Here is a 24,686-nt window from a genome sequence, read left to right as displayed (position 1 = left end):
AAACAGTCTGTTTTAATGAGTGCTCTACACTGGAAACAAACAAAAGCTTAAGCTACTGAAATTTAGATTAATGCTAAGAAGGGAGGAAATACAAGAGCATTCATAAGTTGTCATTTTAAGCTTTGCTTCAAATTATCATTTTTTCATCCTACTTCCTGAATAAAAAGGCAGACTTCTACTTTCAAATGTGTTCTCCTGAAGGACTGAATTTTCTAACTTTGAAATTAATTTGAGACAGCAACATGCTACTACAAAATAATGCCCTGATCTAATGACTTAAACTGCACAAGATGTATTTCATTTACATCTTTAAATCATAAAATAATACATAGTGCTTTTGTATGTAGACTAGATTTTGGTTAGGTACACCAAAATCACTACCTTAAAGGACACCAGGTTCTGCAAGTTCATATAAATATTCTTTCAGCAAAGCAGGCCACCGAATCAGTTCACCAAGAGCATGGTTTTTTTAGCACCCAGATAAAGTACGGCATTCATTCAAAAAAAAACCCCGCAGTTAAACAAAATAATTGCCAAGTTTCCCAAGGCATAAACAGATCTTTTGTCTGTGCACCTGAAGTATTAATAGGCACAAAACAAAAGAGTTGAAGCATTAACAATCTTTGACATCTCCTCTAAGGTGGCAGGATTGAAAAATGGCATTGGGAAAAAAAAAATGACTGCCAGTTAAATAGTGAACTTAAAAATACTCTATGAAATTATTTTGACCGGGCAAACTAAACTGTCATAGTTACCTTGGTTATGAGGCATTGCAGCCTACGGGGTCCCCTTTGTAGCTACCCTACAGACACCTGGCTCCTAGGAGGGGAGCTCTGCTTCTCTCACCTGAAAGCACAGTACCTGTGCACTGACACCTTGGTCTGCAGGGATACGAGCTATTTTCACAAAGCTTTGTTAAAGGGAAGAGGACAAAAAGAAAATAAAATATCCTACACATAGGGCAAATATTTTCTCTTTTTTTAAAAAAAAGGTTTTTAAACAGTCCGCTACAAAAATTAGTATAAACACTTAAACAATAAGTGAAAAATGCATACTTCAGCCCACATTATCAGAAGGTTTAACAAGTAACATCAAAGAAAAAAACAGAAGCTGATCAGTCTCAAATCAGATAGTTTAAAACAAGCAAAAATAAAACCAAACTATTCATACAAATACAGTTCTCAAAATGATAAAAGAAAACACAGAATTCCCTCGAATTGCATTATAATTTAGATTCTAAATCATTCCTTGATGTTAAGATTTCTCTCTGACATCCTCCAAATCTCTAAATTTGTAGTACCTATTGAAAAACGTGTGGTTCTGAAAAAAAAAAAAAAAAAAAAAACCATTTTTCTATAGATATGAACTGTCTTCTACAGAATTACTCAATAGCTTTGAAAATTTTGACACATTTTTTTTCAACACGTACAAAGTTAACTACTTTCCAAATTCAAAAATGTTTTCAATTAACATCTCAGACTTCCAATCTGATTAACAATGAAAATGGGGCAAACAGACCTCAGTATTTCCTAGCAAATGAGTCATTTCTGTGTCAAAAGAAAAAGTATTAAGTTACACAGCTCATACACAGAAGAATTTTCTCTCCTTACAATTAAACTTAACATCCCAAATGTCCCGTGGTAAAAAACAATCAGGGGGAGTTACAATACTTCTCAAAGATAATAGCAGCAAAGGAAAAGTCACTATAGTAAGAATTATGCTGTTTCCACATATCATTTAGCATGCTAACTTATGAAAAATTACCATGGGAGATTTAGTAGATGTACTACTGTACGTAAGCTAACACAGTAGAAGTTAATATATTCCATTAAAATTGGAGAAATTTGACATTTTTAAAAAGATATTGTGGTCTTATAATACAGCATTTTAGATGAAATCATTTCATAAATCCTTCCAAATGGTGTGCATGCATATAAACAGAACAAAAAGCAGTAAAACACTTCATAGAATCAAAGCTTATTTTTTTTCTTGCAAAAATTAAAAAGTTGTCAAGAATGAAATCTTGATTGTTAACGCTAAATATTCCTACAAGAAAACATAGGAACATGCCAGGAAAATTGCACCATATCAGGAGTTTGTGTTTTGTTTTTGTTGTTGTTTTTTGTTTCTTGTTTTTCTTTTTTCTTTTTTTTCCTCTAAGAGAGAGAGAGTCAATATTCATTGGATTTATAAAATATTAATCTGAGAAACCTGAGTGAGACACTTGAGAACACACTGGTAGACAACCACCACATTACCAGTCAGTTCCTTTCTAATTTCAGTAGTTTGTTAAGTGCTGAGAACAAACACCTAGAATTCATTTGTGTGAACTTACGCTGTTGTTCCTCATTCGGTAAGATCCTTAAAGCGTGACCCTGGGTGTGCAGGCAGTGTGGCTAGGGAAGGAATAAGATCGGTACAGAGGTAATACCTTGTTTCCTTAAGAGGAGAATTCCATAGCAAAAATGTGCACTGTTTCAGTGAACCCAAACTGTTTTCATGGTAAAAGTTTCATTTTATGCATGTGATTTCTAGTCAGATTTCCCATTTTTATGAGTTTTGGCTTCCTCCTGTCCAATAAGACAAATAACTTTGTAGCATCCTTTTGTAATTTTGACCATCCACATCACGTTCATAACGTCCAAAACAACGCTTGAGATAATCCAGGCGCTCTGGGCTGCAAATCCTAACCTCTCAAAAGCCTCTGTTCCAAATGCAGAAATTACACGGCTGTAATACATAGGCATGACTGCGATTCTCACCACGAAGAACACAATGGTCATCAGCACACCATTGACAATGTTGGCTTTTGAAGATTTGGGATATCCCAATACTTCGAAAAACCACCTGCAAAAGAGAGGAGCTCACAGATACCAAGCAGACTTAAAGCCATTCCATTAAAGAGGGATTTTATTTTATGGGGTTTTAAATTTTATTTATTTTTATTAATTACTTCTAACCTTCTCTTTTCTAAACTACTGCCCTTTGTCTTGGCTTAACTGGTAAACCCTTCTGCTCAGTTACAAAAAAGGTAAGCACTGTGTGATATTCAGTAAGGTACAGGAATAATATGTAGAAAATCCTGATATGAACTGCAAATCAGTACACAACAAATATGCATTTCAGTCACTATGACATGTATTACTCTATAATTCATATTTTATATTATTTCCTATGGTAATTTGCACCAATGAACAACTGGAAAAAAAGTTTTTTTCCCTGAAAGCAATTCTGACATAGGAGCTTTGTATCTCCTTAATTTTCATTTAATTACCTACAGATTATAGCCTGGGTAATTACAGATATACTAAAAAATTTTGTCAGACATTCAACTCTAACAGAAACGCTCCAGGAATTGGTTAGAGTGTAACTGAGATGATTAAGAGCCAGCTTCCCCAGCAGTTAGTCTAGAAGCAGGATACACAGCAGCAGTTACTGGACTGACGAAGAAAGGGACCTGACATATTTGGTAAGACTAACAATGAGAGCCTCTATTTTACTTGGTATATATTGTGCAGATTCCACAAATAATATAAGTAGTTTTTAATGTTTACTGTGATCTACCAAAGGTAACTGTTGGAAAAAGGGTATTTCCCTATCCCACCAAATTCCAACAAATGAAAGCCAGTAAATCACACTGTTGATGCATTTAACATTTTACGCATCACTGTCCATAATTAATTATATGAATGTTGATATTAACATAGCAGGAAGTCAATGCTTGACATGCAGATATTATTCAGTTAGATAATCCTAGCAGAGATAGAAAATACAATGAAAATGCTTCAGTTCTGAGATTAGAATATCATTTTAATAACAACTCTTTTTGATGATATTAAGAATGCAAATGAGATGTAATGTAAATCATTATCAAAAATTTACGTTACTGTCTGCATCTGGTTCTCTTCAGATTTAATGAAAAAAATATTCATCCACTGATGAGATGACATCTCTTAGTGCAAGGGACTATATCCTACAGATACTTACTTCTGTTTTTCTGAGAAAGCAGTAAATGGGGGTATTCAGGAACACATGCTCACAGGTATAGGCATTTTAAAAGAATCATAATATAGTATTTCTTTTAATAACCAGAAGTATCACTGTACTTTCTAACAATATAATCTGAAAGGTACCTATAGGTACCACTTAAACCCAGGACAAAATCCTTTCATGATTAAATTCAGTTGGAGAACAGCCATTTGCTGGGACATGAATTTCCAAATAAAAAATCTAGAATATGATGCTATCTTAAAAATATAATACCACCAATACAGTAACATACTACCTTTTTTCATTTTCTCACTCTGCTCTTCCTTGTGTTGCCAAAACAATTTAAAAGAAGTATCTCTTTACCCCCTTCTCCATTTCTCTGTGTACAGGGGACACAGATTAGACTAAAAATACCTACCCAACTGTGTGTGAGCAAATAAAAGTAACCTCAGTAGAGCTCCATTATCCTATTCTGTCCTCCTGTAAGTTGAATTTGCCAAGTAAATATTCAGAAGGAAACTTAACACAATCTTTTCCTCAAGATCTGTCTCCTAAAACATTTTAGAGTCTACAAACACAGTGTTGTAATGGGCAATACTTGGATATCATTTTTGCAGGAGGACTACTGTTCCTCTTTTCTCTTCCCTTTTCCCACCTTACCCTGCCTTTCTCTACAGATACCTGGAAAATAACATAGATGCCACACGTGTAAAATCACTAAAGTAGACACACACACTAAGAAGCATGGGTGAGGAACAGGCATCTGCCACACTGAAAGATTTGGTCCTGTCACCAAGGTATCACCTATCACTTGGTATCACAAAGAATGAAGAAGGATACCAATGCCCCCTTATACCAAAGCCCCTCTCATAGAGCAAGTTCTTCCCAGGGCAGGTCCTTGTCTTCATCTGGGTCACAGTGGCTAAGGAGTGAGGAGAGAGACAGGCCGCTCTACCTACAGACCTGAAAGCTCTGAGTGCTTGTCCCTGTGTGTGACACACGGCATTACCACAATCCTTTCCTGACATCCACAGCAGAGATTCCCGTGTAAGTCGTAGCAGGGTTCACCCGTCACTGAACTCTGCAACAGAGCCTTCTGCCACTTTTTCTTATCGAAGGTGTGAAGTACATCCATTTCAGCTGTATTTAGATGCTTTAGTAATTTTCTATTTTAAGCTTTCAAATTTATTTCTAGAACTATTTTTGAAAATACTCATGTATATATTTACATTAATCTATATGTTTATATACATATATTAATACGGATACATTATGCAGTATTGTAAAATAGGCTTCACATTATCTAGAGCACTGCATTTCCAACGATTCTGCTAATGATGCTATCTTGCCTTTTTTGTTTTTTGCAGGTCCGTGATGTTAAAAACAAAATCGCTGTTGAAACTTACAGCTTCCATTATAATAACTAAATGAACACACATAGGCTAATAACAAATACTATATTTATGAAAGTTTTTGTTCAGTAGTTTCATGAAAAGTTATCATTTCATATGAAGGGTACTCTAAAGAGGAACTTGTGAGGAATACATAAGATGTAGTACCACGACTATAGCAGCTAAAAGCTTTCATAGTAGAAGTTTTCCAGACAGTAATATTTAGTTAAATATGTATTAATTCACTTTCAGCTAATGTTCTGCAACATAAAACTTCCTAAGTGAAATAAATAATAACACAGATTTACACAAAAAGAATTAGGTAAAAATTCACTAAGAATCACCTACCGCTGATTCACAAAAGGAGTGGAGAACTCTGCAAGCAGACGGAAGTTTCCAAAATAAGCCAACAAACCTTTGCTCTGGTTATCAAAATAAAATAGACATACAAAGTTCAACAATCTAGCAGTTAAATCTTGATTAAAGTCTTCAAGCAACACAAAAATGATAGTGTCTCAAATTATTTACTAAAATTGATAGCAAACAAATTCGTTAGTTGCAACTACTTTCCTTACAATTTCAAAATAAGGCTTACTACAAAAGATACAAAGGTTCTTCTGTTATCTTGAAGCAACAGTTTCTTATAGCATTTTAAATAAATCTTTAAAATTTTTACAGTTAAGATGCAATGGAAAGCTAGCTAGAAGACACTGGCACAACAGAATCATTATAACTACTACTGTTTATCATCTATGATAATTATAAACATTTCAGATTTCTCATGCTTAAATAAATTGAAACAGAATCACTATAAACTGTTGGAAAAAGCCCCTATAATGTTTTAGGGAATGTAGTTTGCGAAAATGAAGATGAATAGCTGGCTGTTATTTGGCAGCAAAGAAGGCACAAAAAGCCCTTAAATTCTTCTCTCCTTCCCATTGCAGGGGAAACCCTTTCCACCAATTCTCTTTTAGTCCCTGCTGTATATTGTGGAAGAAGAGCACAGCTATTCTGTGCTGGTGTCAAGTTTTGTATTGTTCTACATTGTAACTGAACACTTTCCTCTAAATAACAAAAATATAGAATAACCTCTGTGTCATTTTTTGGTTGTGCTACCTGCTATAAATAATGTCCATTATATCATGACTAGGTAAGTAGCAGTTCATAAATGCAGAGTCAAAAATTTTCGAAAAAAAAAAATCAGTAATACTCCTGAACAACCCACAGTATGAATGTAATCATTCCTCATTTCCTCACTAGATATATCAACATCTAGTATCTCAGGCATTTCACATCAGATTTAGCACTATACCAAACAGAATCTGCATTCTTAATCAAATTATCTCCCATCTTCAAAGCCATTTTTGAAACAGGATACCTATGAAAAACTTCCTCTGAAGATAAGCTAGTGAGAGTAACACATAGACATTTGAGGGTAAAGTTGGAACTGAATAATAAAAACTTCTTAAAAAAAAAAATAAAAAAGAAGTCAAAGTTCATGCAATAACTACAGTTTCCATTTACTCCAGAAACAACTAATGGGGTGGGGTTTTTTTGGTTTTTGGGTTTTTTTTTTTTTTTTTTTAACATCAAGGCATTAGCCTTTATAGTGATATTTTAGTTTCTCTAGTATTCAGTTCTTTCTAATTCAGCTTCACTCATGATAATACTAGTAGATCTAATTATCTTCAACTCCAAAGAGTGTTTACATGTTAGTGTTCTTCACCTCCTTTAAACAATAACATGGGAGATCTGACATTAAGTCCAAGATAAATTTGGTATGCAAGGGTTTGTGCGTTGCTTTTTGTCTTATCTAACTATATGTAAATCTTTGGTTTTGTTAATAGGTAAATGAAAGTTAAGTGAAAGCTTGCTATTCCATATTGCTACACCACACTATCATAATCTTGGGATACAGGAAGTACGTTGGGAAAGAGATGCAGAAGATGAAATAGTGCATTTTTAAAATAACTTTATTTATTGAAGGGGGTTTCAGAAGTAATTCTGGAGTGCTATTTTGGAGATTAGCAGGATTTCTGTCAAGTCATCTTTGAGGAAATTCCACCTAGTAGCAGCAAAGAGCAATTAAATTAGTCTTTATCCTAGAACTATATCCTTCTCTTCCCCTTTTTCCTTCAATGTATGTAGGCCACAGATATTTATGGATATATACAATCAGTCATCCAGTTTCCCTTCTAATGTAACCTTAAACATAAAGTCTCAGAGAGTCAATGAACTTTTAAAATTACATGACAAATCTCAAACAGCTATAAAAAGACCTGAAGTTAGCCTATGCTAAATAGTTGATAAGGTTCCTTTAACATATATTTAGGAACCACATAGCATTGCACATTATTCAGACTGGCATACTAATATTAAATATTAACAGGCACTATCTACTAGCTGTTCAATAACTTATAACATCAATTAAAGTGGAATACATTTCTCAAATATTCTCTACCAAAGTAGTAGAGTGTTCTATTAACAGTGTCTAGGTAAAGTATAAAATAGATATTTTATATTACACTGTATGCCATAACAGAATTCTTAGATTCTTTTAAGTAAAAAAAGAAAAAAAAAATCACCCAGCTGACTAACAGATGCATCAGATTTAGAGATCATTGATCTATGGAAATGCCTTGTAAATACAGTAACAAGCAGAACATAACCAATCGAAACTGTTTCCTTCTGATTTTTCTGACTAAACAAGGACTTGTGATTTTATTTGAAATCCTTTCCCGTAACCACATAAGGCCCTCTCTCTCAAGTCCCTCTAAAGCAAAAATTGAATAAAGTTCCAGTTTCAACAAGATAAACAAGTTAGACATATTTTTGTTAAAGGGCTATAATACTGCAAAGGTATGCGCTTAGCACAAGTGACCAATAACACTATTTAGAAAGTAATGGTAACTGAAAATATAGATATGCATTTCACAAGGATAACACACCAAATAGCGATAAGTTTTTTAATCATTAAGCAAATGAGATCTATAAAGCACCTTTGTCTATCTCATCTGCACTCACCAGCACAAAGGAGTAAGCATACAGAGCTGCCAAGTGATGTATCACAAAAAATTTGTCACCAATAGCCTTCCAGTAGTAAATAATAAGCAACAAATCTACAAGAGAAAAGAAATAAGAACATATTACCATTTACCTGATAATAGCATTTCTGTAAGTTTCTAGGGTTGTAAACAATGACATATGGTACCTGTAGAAGCATTCTGTATTAATGATCTTTGAAGATTATCTTTAGGGTAAAGACTCTCTTTTAGGTAGTAAAAGTTATGACAGAGAGTTAAGCAACAGTATTCTTCCAACAGTTGCCATAAATTATTGTTTTTTCCACATTAAGGGAAGTACAGGGACAAGAGCTTTAGCTGAAATATTTTGGAAAAAAAAATGGATCCAGAATCTCATAACAAGACTTTATGCTTATGAGCCCACAAATTTCAAAAAAAGGACACTTCCCCAAAGGGCAGGGAGCATAGCCAATAAACATATACAATAGATGCAGAGATTTACTATGTGACTTGTGAAGCGAGGAGTTACATTAGCAAGCAGGAAACCATTTAGCAAAAACATTTTGAAAGGGACACCTGGAATGAAAAGTAAGTTTTGTTTATTTAATCAGAATTCTTCAATTACTGCAAAAGCAATGTAGAGTACCTGAGTTAACATTGTATTGAAAGCTTTGTATTGAAAGCTTTGACATTAAAGTTCCTTTTTGCCTTCTCAAAGGTTTGAGATTTCAGGAGATTTTTTTATGTTCTTTACTGGAACAAGAAACTCCAAATAAATAAGTACTTAGTACATTGCCCTGGAACACAGGCAACCAATGTTTCAAATTGAAGACTTTCCACCTCGGCCTATTTTTTTTTTTTTTTTTTTTTTTTTTTTAATAATTATCTCCAATGAGTGTCCTGATCTCTTTTATAAAAATTAGCTATCCTCAGGCAGGACTCCACATTATCTGACAGAGTTGCTCCACTTCCTGTAAATAATTAAACATTAACTATATAAGGAAGTGAGAAAGAATTAGTAGCCAGGTTCAGGTCTCTATTCAAAGGCACTCATTAACTTATCATGAAAGTCTAATGTCTAATTATTCAAAAATAGACACCAATGAATTTAAACAAGGGAGATGAAGTTCCTCCAGCAGACAAACCAGACACTCAACCCAGCCCACATTCTCAGTAGGCATTCTGATCACCTGTTTATCCAGACCATCGGGGCGAGAAATCTAGTCTGACAGAATCAAGTACATGGCTCGATCTCTGAGCAGAGACTCCATCCTAACATGAGAAGTTTTCCTTGAAAATAGTATGAATCAAAAAACATTTTGGCTTTAACAGGTCAGCATGCCCACAGACAATAAAAGAAAGCTCCAAAATACTCTGTAAAAAAATGTTCCCAAGACAATTTTAGTTAACAGTAAGTAATTTAGAATAGAAAACATGCAATGGAAAATGTTATATCAAAAAAAATTTAAAAATTCTTAATTTTAAACATGGGACTACATTTTGGCTTAAAGTGAAATTAGAAAGTGGGTATGGGAGGGATCTTATGGCATCACTTGCCTCAGCTTGTTATGAGGGTTACTAAACTGCCTCTGCCGGCATTTTGAAGTCATTGGAAAAAAAATATCTAGTAGTACTAGAAGTTCTAGACACCCTGAAGTGAGTGAAGAGCACTACTTTAACACCTTTTAACACCTAAATTGGCTGAAGAACAAGAGTGAGTTGGAGGTTGTGTATCAGACCATCATAAAACCACACAGGGCATTTCCTTAGCGCCTGTGGAGATACCATTTGCATCTTTCACATCCACCAGCAAAATCCTGCGATTTCATCAAAACGCACAACTACATTAGTAATTTTAAAATCCACACTAAAATCTGTACTGCATACGTACAGCACATTTTCAGCGTAGTGACTCTATATAAACACATACATTGTGTGCATTGTATACACATTGCATAATTACCAGAAATGAGGTAGCCTGTGGTAATAGCAATATTCAGTTTCACAACTGAAGGGTCACCCCTGTAAAAATACCAAAAAACGCACAGTTACAGTCTTCATAACAATATAATTTGCAAAGGACATACACATGTCAAACATTGTTATGTCCATCAGGTCACCTAATACCTGGCACATCAGTAAGACATTATGATATTCGGATGAGGAAGCTCCTGGTCAGGAAAACACGTTCTTTTTCCACCAAGATAGAAGACACCTACTAACTACCCTAATCAGGATTACCTCTTGCCTTGGGAAGCTTGCTAGAGACTAGAACTGAAACTCAGCAGGTACCATGAACTGGTTTCTCTGGAAACAGTCAGAGAATGAAAGAGAACAGACCAAATAGTGTCTCACAGCACTTTAACTGGCACACTGCAACTTCCTTTTTGCTCTTCTGCTCATGTTAAAACTTTGCTAAGGAAGATAAAAAAAAAGTCTTACTCATTTCATACTATTCATATATATAAGATGATGAATGCTTATTACATCTACAGGGATAAGCAGAGTAGGAAAACATATGATAGGAATTTATTTGCCAATTCTTTGTGCTCAAGGAACCTTCCAGTAGGAGTGCTTAGTGGAATAATTCCACATCTTCTGTCTCTTCCATTTTTATTCTAAATATTCAGCAAGCAAGGCTCCTAGGAGCATGCATATAACATCAGTTCCTCCAGGATATTCAAACCCAAACTTGTGCATACAGCTCAAAATGGGGAAATATAACAAGTAACTTTCATTTGTTCTTCCACTGTCCTCTGTACATCCTTACTTTGAGGAATTTGAAAAGCAGCTCTCTTTTCCTCTGCATAAAGATTATTTTACGCACACACCAAGTTGTGCATCAAATCTACATCTGTTTTAAGCATGAATCAGCCAGATTACATCTGAACTCAAGATTGAGATTTAAGAGCCCTTATCTGGATGAGGCAGAGAATGATCCATTTCCCTTCAGTCTTTCCAGGAAAATGGCCACCTTGCAACAAACTCTCTCCAGACTTTCTAAACCAAAACTTGAGCAGCATATATGGGTGCACTATCCATTTGGCACTTCCAAATACTTCCAGAAAGATTCCCTGTTAGAATCCCAAATTAATCCTAATTAATGGGAAGATTAGAATTTATTCTAAAGTTTTCTAGATTTCCTGATCAATCTTCTAGAATGGGAAGCACAATGGAATGGTTATGAAACCAGATGTTTGCAGCCTAGTTTTGGTACAACCAAGTTCCAGGAGTGACAAACAGGGAGTGACTGAGGAGCACGTGAGACAAACGAATTATGTAGAAGCATGCACAGATAGATATAACATCCAAGTGTCCACATGATGTGCCTTCCTTAAGCATCTTTTCAAATAAAGTCATACTGGATAAAAATCAAATACTAATTGAATATCACACTTTAAAAAGACAGTGTAATAACCCTAGAGTGGACAGCTAAATGAAAAAGCTTGTTCTTTTGAGAAGTTACAACTTCACTCACTTATTTCTCCATCTCCCTATCTAATCTCTACCACCTCCACGTTTTCCATAATGTTATTCTCACACACCTCAAAAACAGTTTCTGTAGAGCCTATGTTATCTTAGTCTGAATTATACACAGGAAAAAAAAAAGGCAAACTGTTATGGGAAATCCTAGACCATCAAAAAAGGTGTACACACTTAAGGGAGATATCTCCTTCTAAATTATCAATGCTCCATTCTTTATTATCCTTCCTTAGGATTAATTGCATCTAGTTTCACACATAACCTAACAGCAGCGCATGGACTACACCTTCTTTCCATCCTTTCATTAGCAGAAGTCCTGACCCCTTTCAAGACCTATGGTATCATCATGCTTTTAAGCTTCACATCCGCACATAAACCTAGAAGTTAGGCTGATGTATCAAGAGGCTCAGAACTTGAGATTTTCCTTATTTAAGGCAAACAATTAAGCAAGCTAACAAATCCCTCCCCTACCAACCCCACTGCAGGAAAGAACCCATTTGGATACTGCCATCTAGTTGGTAACTACGCAGAGACAGTGCCAGCAACTAGAGGGAAGGAGCATCTCTATCAAAATCTTCCTTGTAGTCCAAAACTGGAGGACCTAGGCAATGTTCTCAGGCTACAGGAACAGAGGAGGCCAAGGAAGGTTTATCAAGGATCCCTGGTCATTTACTTGTAAACCATTGAAGCTAGATTCACAAATATTTCTCACACTGCTTATGCGAGACTTCTATAGAAAGGCTCACACATCCTTTGTACCTTTAAATGTCTGAGTCCCACAGATTATGTCTGCTTTTCAAAAAGATTTCCACATGATTGACCAGCTTTGCAACAATCCATCTGGCATTTCCCTTAGAATTTGCTTCTTCCTCTCCAGTCTTATTTAATTAAAATCAAAACTATGTGGATTCAACTATGAATCAATATAAAAATTAAAAGTATGGCACGGAACTGTGAGGTGAAGTTAAGATTTAATGTATAGCTAAGCCATAAAACAGACGATGGAAAAAAAAACTGTTAAAGCTCTATATGGTCAATTAGGGATTTAGTGACTGCATATGCAATATGGCATATGGGGGAACATACACATAAATGCTAGCTATCTCATTTTTAAGAGTAACATAAAAGTCAGCCTTAAAAGAATAAGTACATCTGCAATTTCTGAGAAAACTACCCTTTATTTCTGGCATTGTTGGTAGCTTCTGGTAGTAGAAAGCCAAACAAAACAGTGCTACCAGGAAAGCAATATTTTATTTTACTGACAGGCTGTACACAAGTACTTGCAATGTTGTGGGCAATACGTTCAGTATTTCTTTGCACTTAACTCTATCACTTACATGAACATGAATTCAAATCATTACAACTACTTTAAATAGGTTAAGTGATACTCCATACATTTTAATATATTTAGTTTAATAATTAAAAATACTGATTTTGAGATCTACAATGTGTTCTATGAGGAATTTTAATTGACAAATTCTTGAAACCACTGAGTTTTTGCCCGAGGAAAAAAAAACTTAGAGACATACTGCCATAAAATGAACCTGAAGCTTTGATTGAAAAACATAGATCAGATAACCTTCCACTAGTAAACTTCTAAATATATATTTTAAAAAATCCTTATTCTACCACATATAAAGCCATAGGTAACAGTTATTCTGAAAGGTATCTAAGGAGAGAAAACTATTTATAAGTAAGAGCAGAAATACAGACTAGCTTTCTCCCAAAGGAAGGTAGACTGTTTTAAGATTCAATGTTTTTTATAAAATCTTGGATGCTAAGACTCCTTAAGAAAGATGAAATTTTCAATGCTGTATACAAGAAGTTATCTAACATTACTTTGCTCAAACTTATTAAGAACAAAAAGTTACTTTTCTAGTTTATCTGACTTTTTTCTAGAACAATACCAGGAAAATTTAACTAATGTTAAGACACAATTCATTTAACTTCACCAAGTCGTTTTTTATTTCTGACATTCATGATTTATTTTGACCTTTTAGAACAAAATCTACTCAAATAAATCAAGATAAAAGCTTGAATCTCATAAATCTTACTCCAACACACATGCAGGCACACATGCAGAAGGCAATGCATGCATTAAATTAAAGTAACCTGTTGCTTTTCAGCATGGTTAACAGACCTCATAAGATGTGCAGACAACTGTATTTGATCTCTCCAAACATACTAAAATACAGTGGAGAAAATGCCAGATAGCTAAGACTGTCACTACTTAAAGAAGAGGCCAATGCTGCAGAAGTTCATGTTGCAATTAATGTTATAGAGAGCCATATAACAAGTCAGTGGTAGAGCTGCAATCAAAATTCATAGCTTCAAGCACCCAATCCTGTCCAGTCCACACTGCATTGTCATTAATTTACAGTATCAAAAAAGCAGAAAAAGTATCAAATGTTAAATTTATGCAAGTTTAAGCTGACTCAATAGCATGGTCCTTTGACACAATGGTCCTTTTACAACAACCTGTGACAGAAATATGAAACAAGACTTAAAGGTACTTAGCTACCCTTTAGGAAAAAATGTAGCCTCTTTATTCCAGAAGGAAAGGGTCTTGGAGGATGAGTAAAACTTCAAAATATCAATAGCAATCTATAATTAACTCAACTAAAATAAATGGCATCTTCCATTTCTGTCCGTCTGTCTGTCTTTCTCCTTCTCTCTTTCCCCCTCGAAAAGAAAAGAGGGGACAGGGAAGAAGACTGAATCAAAACAATATAACTAGATATCAAGAAATGATTAAGCTTAATACATAATGTTTTTGTTAACTTGAGAAACTTTTAGAAAAGTTTAAATATTCCCACTCCTTCTGAAGATAAATTTTTTGACTTTTTTCTAAAAAAAAAAAAATGATAGAAACTTTTGGAGAGGCTGAAAAATAAATACCTTCATTTAACTTATCCTTTTTGTACATTTTTGTACCTGTGTATTTCATATATGAAGTAAGCTGTTCCAACTTTTCTGTCTGTGTTTTTCTCACAGAAAAAAAGACTACAGTAAATAGCCCAGTTTCAGTCCTACTCATTTAGGTTGTACTTTTAGTTCTGCACCTTAGTAATTCAGTATGCTATTTCAGATCAGTTGTCTATGCTGTATTCTACTTCAGAAACATAATACAATAATGCATTAAAATTGACAAAATAATTTATAATTATCAAATGGACAGGTGTAAAAATGAACACAATTCCTTGAAGAGAAATTAATCAATTATTTCCATAACACTGTCCTATTTTTTCATTCTCAATTATGTTATTTTATTATGTAAGCATAGCATATATGTAACATGTCTTACCAGAGATGGTCAGCATTAACAGCTTCATCGTACAACAAAATATATAAACAGAAAATACCAACCACCAAGGCATGGATTGTGGACACTGTCCTGAAACAGATCACAGTCACAAATAGATACTACAATTTAGAATATAATACAAAAGGAAGGATGTTTCCAAAGCAATTCTCAATTGCATCCATATGCCTTTGTAATAAACAACCATCTCTTCTTTACATTACATCCAACCATTCATATGACTGACCAGATACAGATGGGAAAGACCATCATAAAGAAGTAAGGTTTGAAAGTAAAGTTATTGAGATCTATTATTTTTCCCAATTATCTCTTATGCTAATGAATCCTTACTGACAATATGACAGATAGCTCTTCAAATGAAGATTTACTGCACTGCCCTGCTCAATGGAAAAACTCAAGAATATATCTTGTATTTTATATCTAGATTAGTCCACATGTACCACAGCAGCAGGTTTCTCCTTTCAGGCACCAAATTAATAAATGAGCCAAAATCATATCTGCTGCATTCAGGTTTCAGAAAAGGGGGGCATTAAATCAGAAATCCGATCAAGTAGAATTTCAGAAAGATCTTCAAAAAGAATTTCAAGAGCATTCGAATGAGACTCCAGTTTTCAAAGTGCATGTGTTTACATGTAACAAAGGGGGTAACTGACTATCTGAGTTATAACAGCTACAGGTTCATGTGAACTATGCAACTCATAGCTTCACTTTCACTATTTCACACTCCCCATGTTGCTCCTTCATCTTACATAAAGCCATAGTAATCAGAGTTGCCTTGTCCATATTCTAGTGCTAATACCTGTTCCTAGAGATTCCAGTCTCAAGTGTACGGTGTGTATGCATAACACATGGACTCTGAATATTCACAAACACTTCAAGGTAATTACTTACCTTACGGAGACCTTTGGTAGGGGTTCTGTCATTTCTGTCCTTTTCTATCTGACTGTATTCTTGCAAGGTAGAACAATGCAATAGGCATATGTCCAAAACGTGTAAATTAACCCTTGTTCATCTAACCACAGATTTAACACAGCCATAAACTGCATGTAATATCGTGCACCTACTATTTGCTTTCCCACTTTTTAAGTCTGACCACAAAGAACAAAAGTTACATGTCAAAATACTTTTACTGAATCATGGATAGTATTTCAAACATGAGAACTCTAAGTTACACACTGTGCATTACTTTGCACTGTATTATATAGTTATACATTATATTATACAGTTATACATTAACAATATACAAACAAATGTATAGATACAGTTAGTTTCCAAGGCAGCTTTGTACATATTGAATAAATCTATTTTGAAGTTAATGTTTTAAATGTGTGTAAGTTATTCTCAGGAACCTAAATGCTACTATGCAAGGTTTAAAGAAGACATCTTAAAAGCCTTTTCTTGAGGAAGATATTGCAAAGGAAGTAGGGGGGAAAGGGGGAAAGGGATCAATTGTCATATTGCATCAATACAATATGAATAGCCAAACACAGCATGCTGGATGAGAATATTTACTAACTATTATTACATAGGCCTTTTTTTTTTTCCTAAGTAAGACAATTTGGTTATCAGAAGTGTAATAATAATAATTAACAGCTTAATTAAAATGTCAACTCTTAGCAACCAGGAATTACAGAAGACTACGAACTTCACTTCCTTTTTAAATTGAAGCATGATGTGCAAGATTAGTGTTTGAGAAATACTTGGGATTTTTGAACTTCAGAAGAGGGTAATATTGAAGATTAAATTTATCCTAAAACACAGTTCATGCATTTGGAGTCACAGTCTGTCTCAGGAGCAGCTGTTTATGCAAACTTAAAATTTAGAATATAAGCTATATACAAATATAGCATTGGAATAAAAAAAGAAGGAGAAAAAAAAAAGCACTCTGCACTTTCAAGTTTTTCCATAGAAGAAGGCACAGAAGAGAAGTAGCACAACACTCCATTTTAATATGGAATCTAGGTCAAGCTATCAAGCTTAGTACATTTCCTTGAAATTATTGTCAAAGCTTGCATCATTTAACTCCTCATTAAACTGCAAATAAAAAAGTTGCACTGATAAGTTGCATACTTACTCCTCTAGTATGAAATACTTCTTTTTTTTTTTTTTTTTTTTTTTTTTTTTTTTGCAACTGCTAAATAGCAGTACAAATATGTATTACAGAAGAAGCAACAGGAACTTATGCACAGCAAATTGAAGAGTTTCACTACATCTGTGACCAAATATAATTTTTAACTCAGTTTTGACAGTTTGTATACTTAAGATTTCAGAATCAGTTACTTTATTGGTTCATAATTCTTGAAAGATTAGAATGAATAAATTGATAGTAAAGAGAATATACTCTAGAGCTGCAGCTCAAAAGGCTGATCTACAAAGTGTTCCAAATGGTAATAATATATTTTCAATACTACATTTCTACTCGGGCTATGGATAGATACCCTCTTCCAGACCCAGCTGAGCTGATAAAAATGCATAACCATACTCTGTGCCAGTTTCCTTCAGGTCTGCCAACAGAACCATTTGTGTGAGCGCTCCCTATGACAGTTCAATATAAGATCAGACAGCAAAGCATTTTAAAACATTTAAGCTAATCCAACTCATTTTAACTGGAGGTAGTGACTTTCTCTACCTGAACAGCTGTCTGCAGAGCATATTTATGTCTATATACTACAAACACGTAAGTTACATCTCAAGATGTCTCTTTGTTTGGGTGAAACACTGGTGTGATGCAGTGGTTTGACCTAACACTGTTTCTAGCTACCAGCATTAACAGTCAATTTGTCATGGAAACAAAAAACACTCCTAGCCTTTTCCACTTCCATCAGGACACCCTCCTCAGAAAGGTAAAACATCAACAAGCTGCTGATGAGCTGTGCTTTGATTTTCATGCCTTCTAATTTCAGAACAGAATGTAGCACTGGGCTGTGACTCACATATGAACTAACATCTATACTCTACTCTCAGCTCCCAGAAAAGCTGTAAAAAGAAGTAAGAAGGGGCACAGCCAGAGGTGCTTTGTTTTTCAACTTGATTAGTTAAACACCTTATATTGTAGCCCGGTGAGAACAGAGAAGCTTATTTCTAGCAGACTTATAATCTGTGAAGCAATTCATACATTATAATGCAAAGCACTACAGCTTAGCATAGAGCTAACAGGCATGGGATATGTCCTCAGAAACCCTATTATGTAATTTAAGGGTCATTTGATGTGGCTTACAAACAGAAGTTCAGCTCCAACACAAAAGAAGTTTAGTTTAGTTTCCCCTTCTGCCTCTATTGTTGATTCTAGCAAGGAGATAAACTTACTGCACTGATACCATGAATCAGCATCCTGAAAAGATGCTCAGGTAAATAGATAAATATTCAAAGACTGAAATGAAATTAAGATGGTGCCATTAAAAACACTGCAAGTGGATGTTTGCCAAATGGAAGAGAAAAATAATTTGTGTTACTAATGCTGCCTGAAACAATGGAACCAGTTTTAAAAGTATCCCGATACTGCCTTTAAACAGCACAGAGTAGGCACAGTGAGATGACTAATGTGTTTTGAGTGCAGTGAAAGCAATACAGTATGATTTTTCAAGCTCATAAAAATCTGAAAAATATTTTAATAGGCTACTCAAGCATTGAGCTCGTGTTTAACTTAACCCTTCTGCAGCTTTATATATATATATGTATGTATGTATACATACACACACATATACACACACAGGTGTTAACAGTTTCAGGTAGTTCGTTATTTGCAGTTTGTTTTGAACACTTTACCTTGAATTCCATTCAATCTTTCTTTTTTGGCTGAGATTGTTAAAACCAGGAGTTATTCGTGTTGATATCCAAGAACTTAAAACGTGGAACAGGACCTGAAATACAGCAAAACTGGCAACAGCAATACCAATAGTCTGGTCACTGAAGGAAGCCATAGCTCTTAAGTCTGTGAAGAGAAACAGTAATTTCAGTCCATTCTTCATTTAACTGTCTTAAGCAGCCACAAAAAAAAACTTCCAACAGCTAACTTACCACATGAAATATTATTCATTAAAAACTTCCATCCTGTCAATGTTTCTGCTTATGAGAATTATCCCCAAACTTTTATATGTAAAGTTGGGGAGAGGGTGTTAACATACGTATAGTTAGACAGTTGCTGTCTAAAGTCACACATATTTTATCCACAAAGAAAGGGCAGGGAGGAATATTCAGACTTTGAAATATTATCAAATCCTCCCTAGTCTCTGCTATTGGATCCCTCCACCCACCGGAGGTTCCAAGGCTCCACCTGCCTGCACACAAGTCTCCTCTCTCACCAAGGAATGAGATGAGTTTTAACTGCAGAAGTTCTTAGCAGATTGACTGCTATTAACAGGATTTGGAAAAAAAAAAAGGAGGGGGGGGGAAGTGAAATCAGGTAACTAGAGTAGAGAGATTTTTCAGGTCAGTTAGGAAAAGCCTCAGGAACGGATAACCTCAAAACAGCTTTATGTCTGTCTGTATGCTTTACAGAGACAAAGTAGCTCTCAATCTGCCCTTTGTTCACAATTGCAAGCTTGTCTTCTGTGACAGTACGTAGTCTACAGTATTAGGAGCTTTTTCTTCTTTATATGAAAGATCTAAGCTTTGCACAACTTCATGGCACCATGAAAAGTTTTCTATTATCAGAGTTTTTCAGATGCCTATTGCTTATGTATTTCATGAGGCCTAAATAAATATCTAAACAATTCCAAACATAAATGTCAGTCTCTAAACATTTCAGTAATTTCTCCCGTGTCTCCAGTATTTTATAAGACAGAATGATATTTTCCCAGAAACCACAATTTTCTGACATGCATCTCTGGTTTGACGGTATTGTGATGTGTTTTATATTCAAAGCCTGGCAAAGGCTACAAATTCATAAGAAGTCAATTTGTATTAAGTTGAACAGAAAGGAAAATGAGAAATATAACTGATTGATTTGATTTAGATGATTTTAATAGCCATTTAAATAACTGCTGTCACTTTGGGGGGATTTATTGAATAAGGGAACTAAAAACAAAATGAAATCTTGGAGGCTAGTGTGATTTTATGTTACTATATTGACCTAATAGTCAGCAAAAATTGACACAACTAAATAACGCATTTATGTCTGCCTTTAGTTCACGTGCATTATAAAATAAAAAAATTTATTTTTTTTTTAAATTGCATCTACAATGCAATTAGATAGAAACTGTAACAAATGAAAGAAAGGGTAGCCCATCTAAAAATAGCTTAAATGTTCTAAATATGTTGGGAAAATGGTAAACAAATGTATTGGAACATGTTTTGTAATTAAACCTGGAGTTTTAACAAGTGTATTACAAATAGATATGAGCTAATCAAAATCAAACACTTTTGTCCTTCAAAGCTTAAAAACAGAGAATTTAATGATCTCAAATGCTTTTCTCTCCTCCTCCCCCCTCTACAGAATCAAAGAGGAAAAAACAATGTGAATTATGTGAAAACATTCTCTGACTAGCACTTACAATAGAAACCAATGCTACATAAACAGATAGTGCTGGATAAATAGAAGCAGACCTTCTGAGCAAAACTTGCATCCATTTCATACGGATTTCAGGTGTTTACTTCAGACTAGCTGTAATCTAGTCCCAGAGACTCCACAGTTGTTGGAGTATATTCATTGTGTTCTCAGAGCACATTTCCTGCTTAGTTTAATCTGAAAGGAATCCAGCCTGCAAACGCTGGGACTGCTACGCAACACAAGTGCAGTAAGTGATTCAGTTCAGAAGACTCCTAACTAAAAAATTAACCTATACACATCGCAATGCATTGCAACAAATTGGTTCATTACAGGTGTTTTTCTGTTGACCTATTCTAGTTCTGCAGCATACTAGTCTTGAATACTTTTTAGTGTTAGTCTATTAAAAATGCCATGTTCAAATACTGTCCTGAATATTCAGTATGCTCTCTTAAGTATTTTTACACCGAGTTTTCTGTGTATTTCTCCATTTGTCTGCATTAACCATGAACATAAAAAATACAAAAGAAATTTTATGTGCTCTTCATGCAGTTTAAAACACTACAGACACTGTTTTAATTTTTAAAAACTCTTCAGCTTGAAGAAACAGAACAGTCAGTTGCATTTTACATGTTTTCAATTTAAAAATCAACTAAAAAACATTGTATGGTGCATATTCCAGGTTTCACTGCTGAGACCAGAAGTTAGTTATGGCCTCATCTAATCAGTAGTAAGCAAGTCTCGGCTCACACAAAAGAAAGAGAAAGAGAGAGAGAGAAAAAAAAAGTGTCAGTTTAATTCCTGAAGTGTATAAAAGTAAAGAAGCTAAAACACCTGTTAAAAACAAATCTCTTCAGAAAATAGCAAAAACACTGAACATCAAATCACAACTACTTCATCCTCTTGACTAAAAAAAAAAAAAAAATCTCCAGGTCCTACCAATTTTATTAATGTGCAGTGACTCTACTAGCATGTTTTTTTTAAAGATGCTAACATAATCTCTTGAACAAAGGAATCCATGTTTTGTTTTCTTAGCACTAGAGGATTTTATTAGAAATTTCTAATAAAGCAATATTTCAGTACATGCTAGGTGTTCATTTTAATACAGAAGATGATGGAATTAAACAAAAAACCTCCCTAACATCCATTCCAAGAGATGAATTAAAACAACTGATCTTTCTTCTAAAAGAATCCCTTTTAAGAGGAAAAAAAAAAAAAAAAAAAAAAAAAAGTTGTGTAGAAGGGTATGATCTGACTTTCCAAAGTATTATCTACATATATCTCTCATCAGCTTAAATAGCAACAACAGAACTGTGATGAGTTTGAGAGGAAATATGGTAGCAGAGAAGAAATCACTCACCCAACCTCTAATGGTTGGGCTCATAAGAATTTTGTAAGATTGATTTCAGAAAATGATTTCTTATATGCATTATCAAGATACTGTCTCAGTGCATTAAGTAGGAAAGATCAGAAGTAACTGCACATTTTAATTGCACAAATTAAATTGAACTAAAACAGAGCACTCTTAACAGTCAGGTGTAAGTAATATGTTTTATATGAGATGAAAGAACAACGCAACTATAAACATTTGTTCATATCTTTGTTTCCAGCTGTATCCCATTTAACTTGAAAATTAACTGTTATTTATCTGAGTTACTTTTTTTGTTTAAAAAAATCCACAGTTTTATCTTGTTGAATCAAACTTTATGTTTTAAAAGAAATCAAATAAGCTTTTGATTACTTATGATTTCTTTGCCCTGAGGAAAATGACCAAAGTCAGCTTGTTTTTTCTGCCCTAATATTTTCTTACGACTGTCCAGCAAAGTCTGACCAAGATACACAACGTCATGGATTATATACGGGTAGACACTTTATCCCCCAAACTGCATAGTCATTGATTGCTATTCAGTCAGCTGATGGAGGTTTTGAGTGAGAAGGGAAAGGGGGAGAAAGGCAGGAGGGTGATGTGTAATTGCTCTGTACTTCAGGAAAACAAAGTTGCTTCCTCTCCATTAGCTATTTAATAGTGATCTTTTCCTAACAGTAGTTTTCTATAATGACTATAATGACTATTCAGCTCAGTATTACTTGCAAGTGATCAAAACTCTCTTACAACTTATCAATGCAGTATTTATGTAAGTAAATACTAGTAAATCTCTAGAACTAATGAATTCCAGCAAGTTATTCATTACACATGTCCAACAGAGTATCAAATTGCTCTCTTGACCCCATTAGTTTTGGGAAAGATAATAATACAGTTTTTCAATCACATTCAGCAAGAATATGCCCAACAAGATCTTTTATCTTCTTTTGGTCTTAAAATTCTACATTTTCCCCTCAATACTGTTTTTACTTGGAAAAAAAAAATCCATATTAAAAATCCACATTCATTCAGCCCCAATACAAAACTATTATATACTTCTGACAGAAACAAATCAACACTTACCAAAAGAGTATAAAGGAGCAAAAGAGTTACCAAGTATCATATCATCAACAGGATTTATCATTTACCTCATTTCACCATTCTCCTGAGTCAGATCAATCTTTCACTGGAAAAATAAGAAATGGTCACATATAACCACATGGCAGAGCAAGGAGGTACAGATTAGGGTGCAAGGCCCACAGCCTTTTTCTTTTTTTAAGGCTGGGTTTCAAGACATGTTTGATCAATTACCAAATAAGATTACTCCTTAAAGCTGCTTATGATACCAGGACACCCCATTCAGACGTGCGTTCTCTTGATCTCTTTAAAACTGAAAGCTAAATCCGATCTTTGTAAGACTTATCACACTAATTCACAAAGAACAGCCTGGGACTACTGACTGTTTGCACATTCCATAATAAGCTTAGCAATAAAACATCTGCAATATTTGTGTTTTGCTCTGTTGTTGGTTCTGACTGTTGTTTCTGTTGTCCCAGTTTGATTGTATGTAGCGTATTTGATCTCTTACCCTAGTAAGAAATGCAGGAAATTTTCCCAGCATGTCACAACAGTGCTGTGGGGACACACACGCGCACAAAAAAATCAGGCTAACCACTGCTTAAGACCGCTTTTTTCTACGTGAAGATACTCACACCACAAGCTCCAGTTTGCTTCCTGCTCTTGGACACCAAAGCAGCCAGACGATCAAGCATGCTTTTATAAAAAGAGGACACAAGGTGCACAACGTGTTGCAACACCACTTATCTAAAACATTGATTTCCTCAAACATTGCAAGAAGTTTTTAGTCAGAAAGCAACAGAGGGGAAAAAAAGGGGGGGGGGGAGCACCCAGCCTGTGAGAGGTGCTGACTGCGAGCTGCACAACGGGGAAGGGGCCCCGGGAGATGCCGGCAGCGCGGAGACGCGAGCGCCCGACGCGCCGCCTTCACGCGGCGGCTCGGAGCTTTCCGCCCGCAGCGGCTTTACCTCGTCCCGGCGCGGCGAGCCCCGCCCGCAGCGCGGCCCGCCGGCGGAGCCCCGCGCAGCCCCGCCGGAGCCGGAGCCGGAGCCGGAGCCGGAGCCGCGGCACTCGGCGCCCCGGCTGCCCCGCCCGCCGCCCCTCACCTGGGCGCGGGGCGAGCGCGGCCGCCTCCGCCATGCCTCCCGCGGGCGGCGGGGACGGCGCGGCGCGGCGCGGCGGGGACGGCCCTCCCCACGCGCAGGATGCTCCGCCAGTGGCCGCGGCTCCGGCGGGGTCGGGTTACGGCAGCCGCAGCCTTAAAGGGGCCGAGCCGCCGCCGCCGCCGCGCTCCGCTTGCCGCCCCGGCCCGCGGGTGGCGGGCTCACCGCGGGCCCACCACAACCGGCGTCTTCAGCATCGCGCCTGAAGCGCCGCCTGCGCGAAGGGCCGCGGAGCAGTGGCGCTTCCTACGGGAAATTACCAGCCCTTAACCACCCTCGCGCTCCTCTCCTAGCTCAAAAACGCAACCGCCGAAATTTCACAGACAAGCGAAAAATACGAACTGTTCTCTGCTGCCATCGGCGGCAGAGCGTGGCACCCCTCAAAACCT

At 35.8% G+C, this 24,686-nt stretch overlaps 1 protein-coding gene across 3 annotated transcripts; it reads right to left on the bottom strand.

Moving 5' to 3' along the window:
* Positions 1 to 1,119: 1,119 nt before the first annotated feature.
* TLCD4 (TLC domain containing 4) lies at positions 1,120 to 24,278 on the bottom strand. Of its 3 annotated transcripts, none has more exons than XM_062581417.1 (9): positions 24,241 to 24,278; positions 23,770 to 23,830; positions 23,141 to 23,243; positions 18,975 to 19,140; positions 15,192 to 15,281; positions 10,368 to 10,426; positions 8,406 to 8,500; positions 5,730 to 5,803; positions 1,120 to 2,847 (listed from the first exon to the last, which is right to left on the bottom strand). In XM_062581417.1, the coding sequence occupies exons 3-9, from the start codon at positions 23,199 to 23,201 to the stop codon at positions 2,532 to 2,534; spliced, it is 861 nt and encodes a 286-aa protein (XP_062437401.1). In that variant the 5' UTR covers positions 23,202 to 23,243; positions 23,770 to 23,830; positions 24,241 to 24,278; the 3' UTR covers positions 1,120 to 2,531. The 3 variants fall into 3 exon arrangements, with proteins under 3 accessions (XP_062437401.1, XP_062437404.1, XP_062437402.1); XM_062581420.1 differs by lacking the exon at positions 24,241 to 24,278 and adding an exon at positions 24,103 to 24,165; XM_062581418.1 differs by lacking the exon at positions 24,241 to 24,278 and having other exon boundaries at positions 23,770 to 23,888.
* Positions 24,279 to 24,686: the final 408 nt, after the last annotated feature.

This window comes from Rhea pennata, chromosome 8, assembly GCF_028389875.1.
Source record: "Rhea pennata isolate bPtePen1 chromosome 8, bPtePen1.pri, whole genome shotgun sequence".
Classification (NCBI taxonomy): Eukaryota; Metazoa; Chordata; class Aves; order Rheiformes; family Rheidae; genus Rhea; species Rhea pennata.
The sequence above is the reverse complement of the archived record's forward strand: the minus strand, read 5'-3'. Positions and strand labels throughout refer to the sequence as shown.

What these genes read in the sequence shown, in the direction of transcription:
- TLCD4 (XM_062581417.1), bottom strand. Translation starts at nt 23,201, where the DNA reads ATGATAAATCCTGTTGATGATATGATACTTGGTAACTCTTTTGCTCCT. An exon ending in GTTAATGCTGACCATCTCTG is followed by an intron (nt 10,427 to 15,191) that starts GTAAGACATGTT and finishes GTATTTTTACAG; the next exon opens with GGGTGACCCTTCAGTTGTGA. An exon ending in CACAGGCTACCTCATTTCTG is followed by an intron (nt 8,501 to 10,367) that starts GTAATTATGCAA and finishes TTTCTCTTGTAG; the next exon opens with ATTTGTTGCTTATTATTTAC.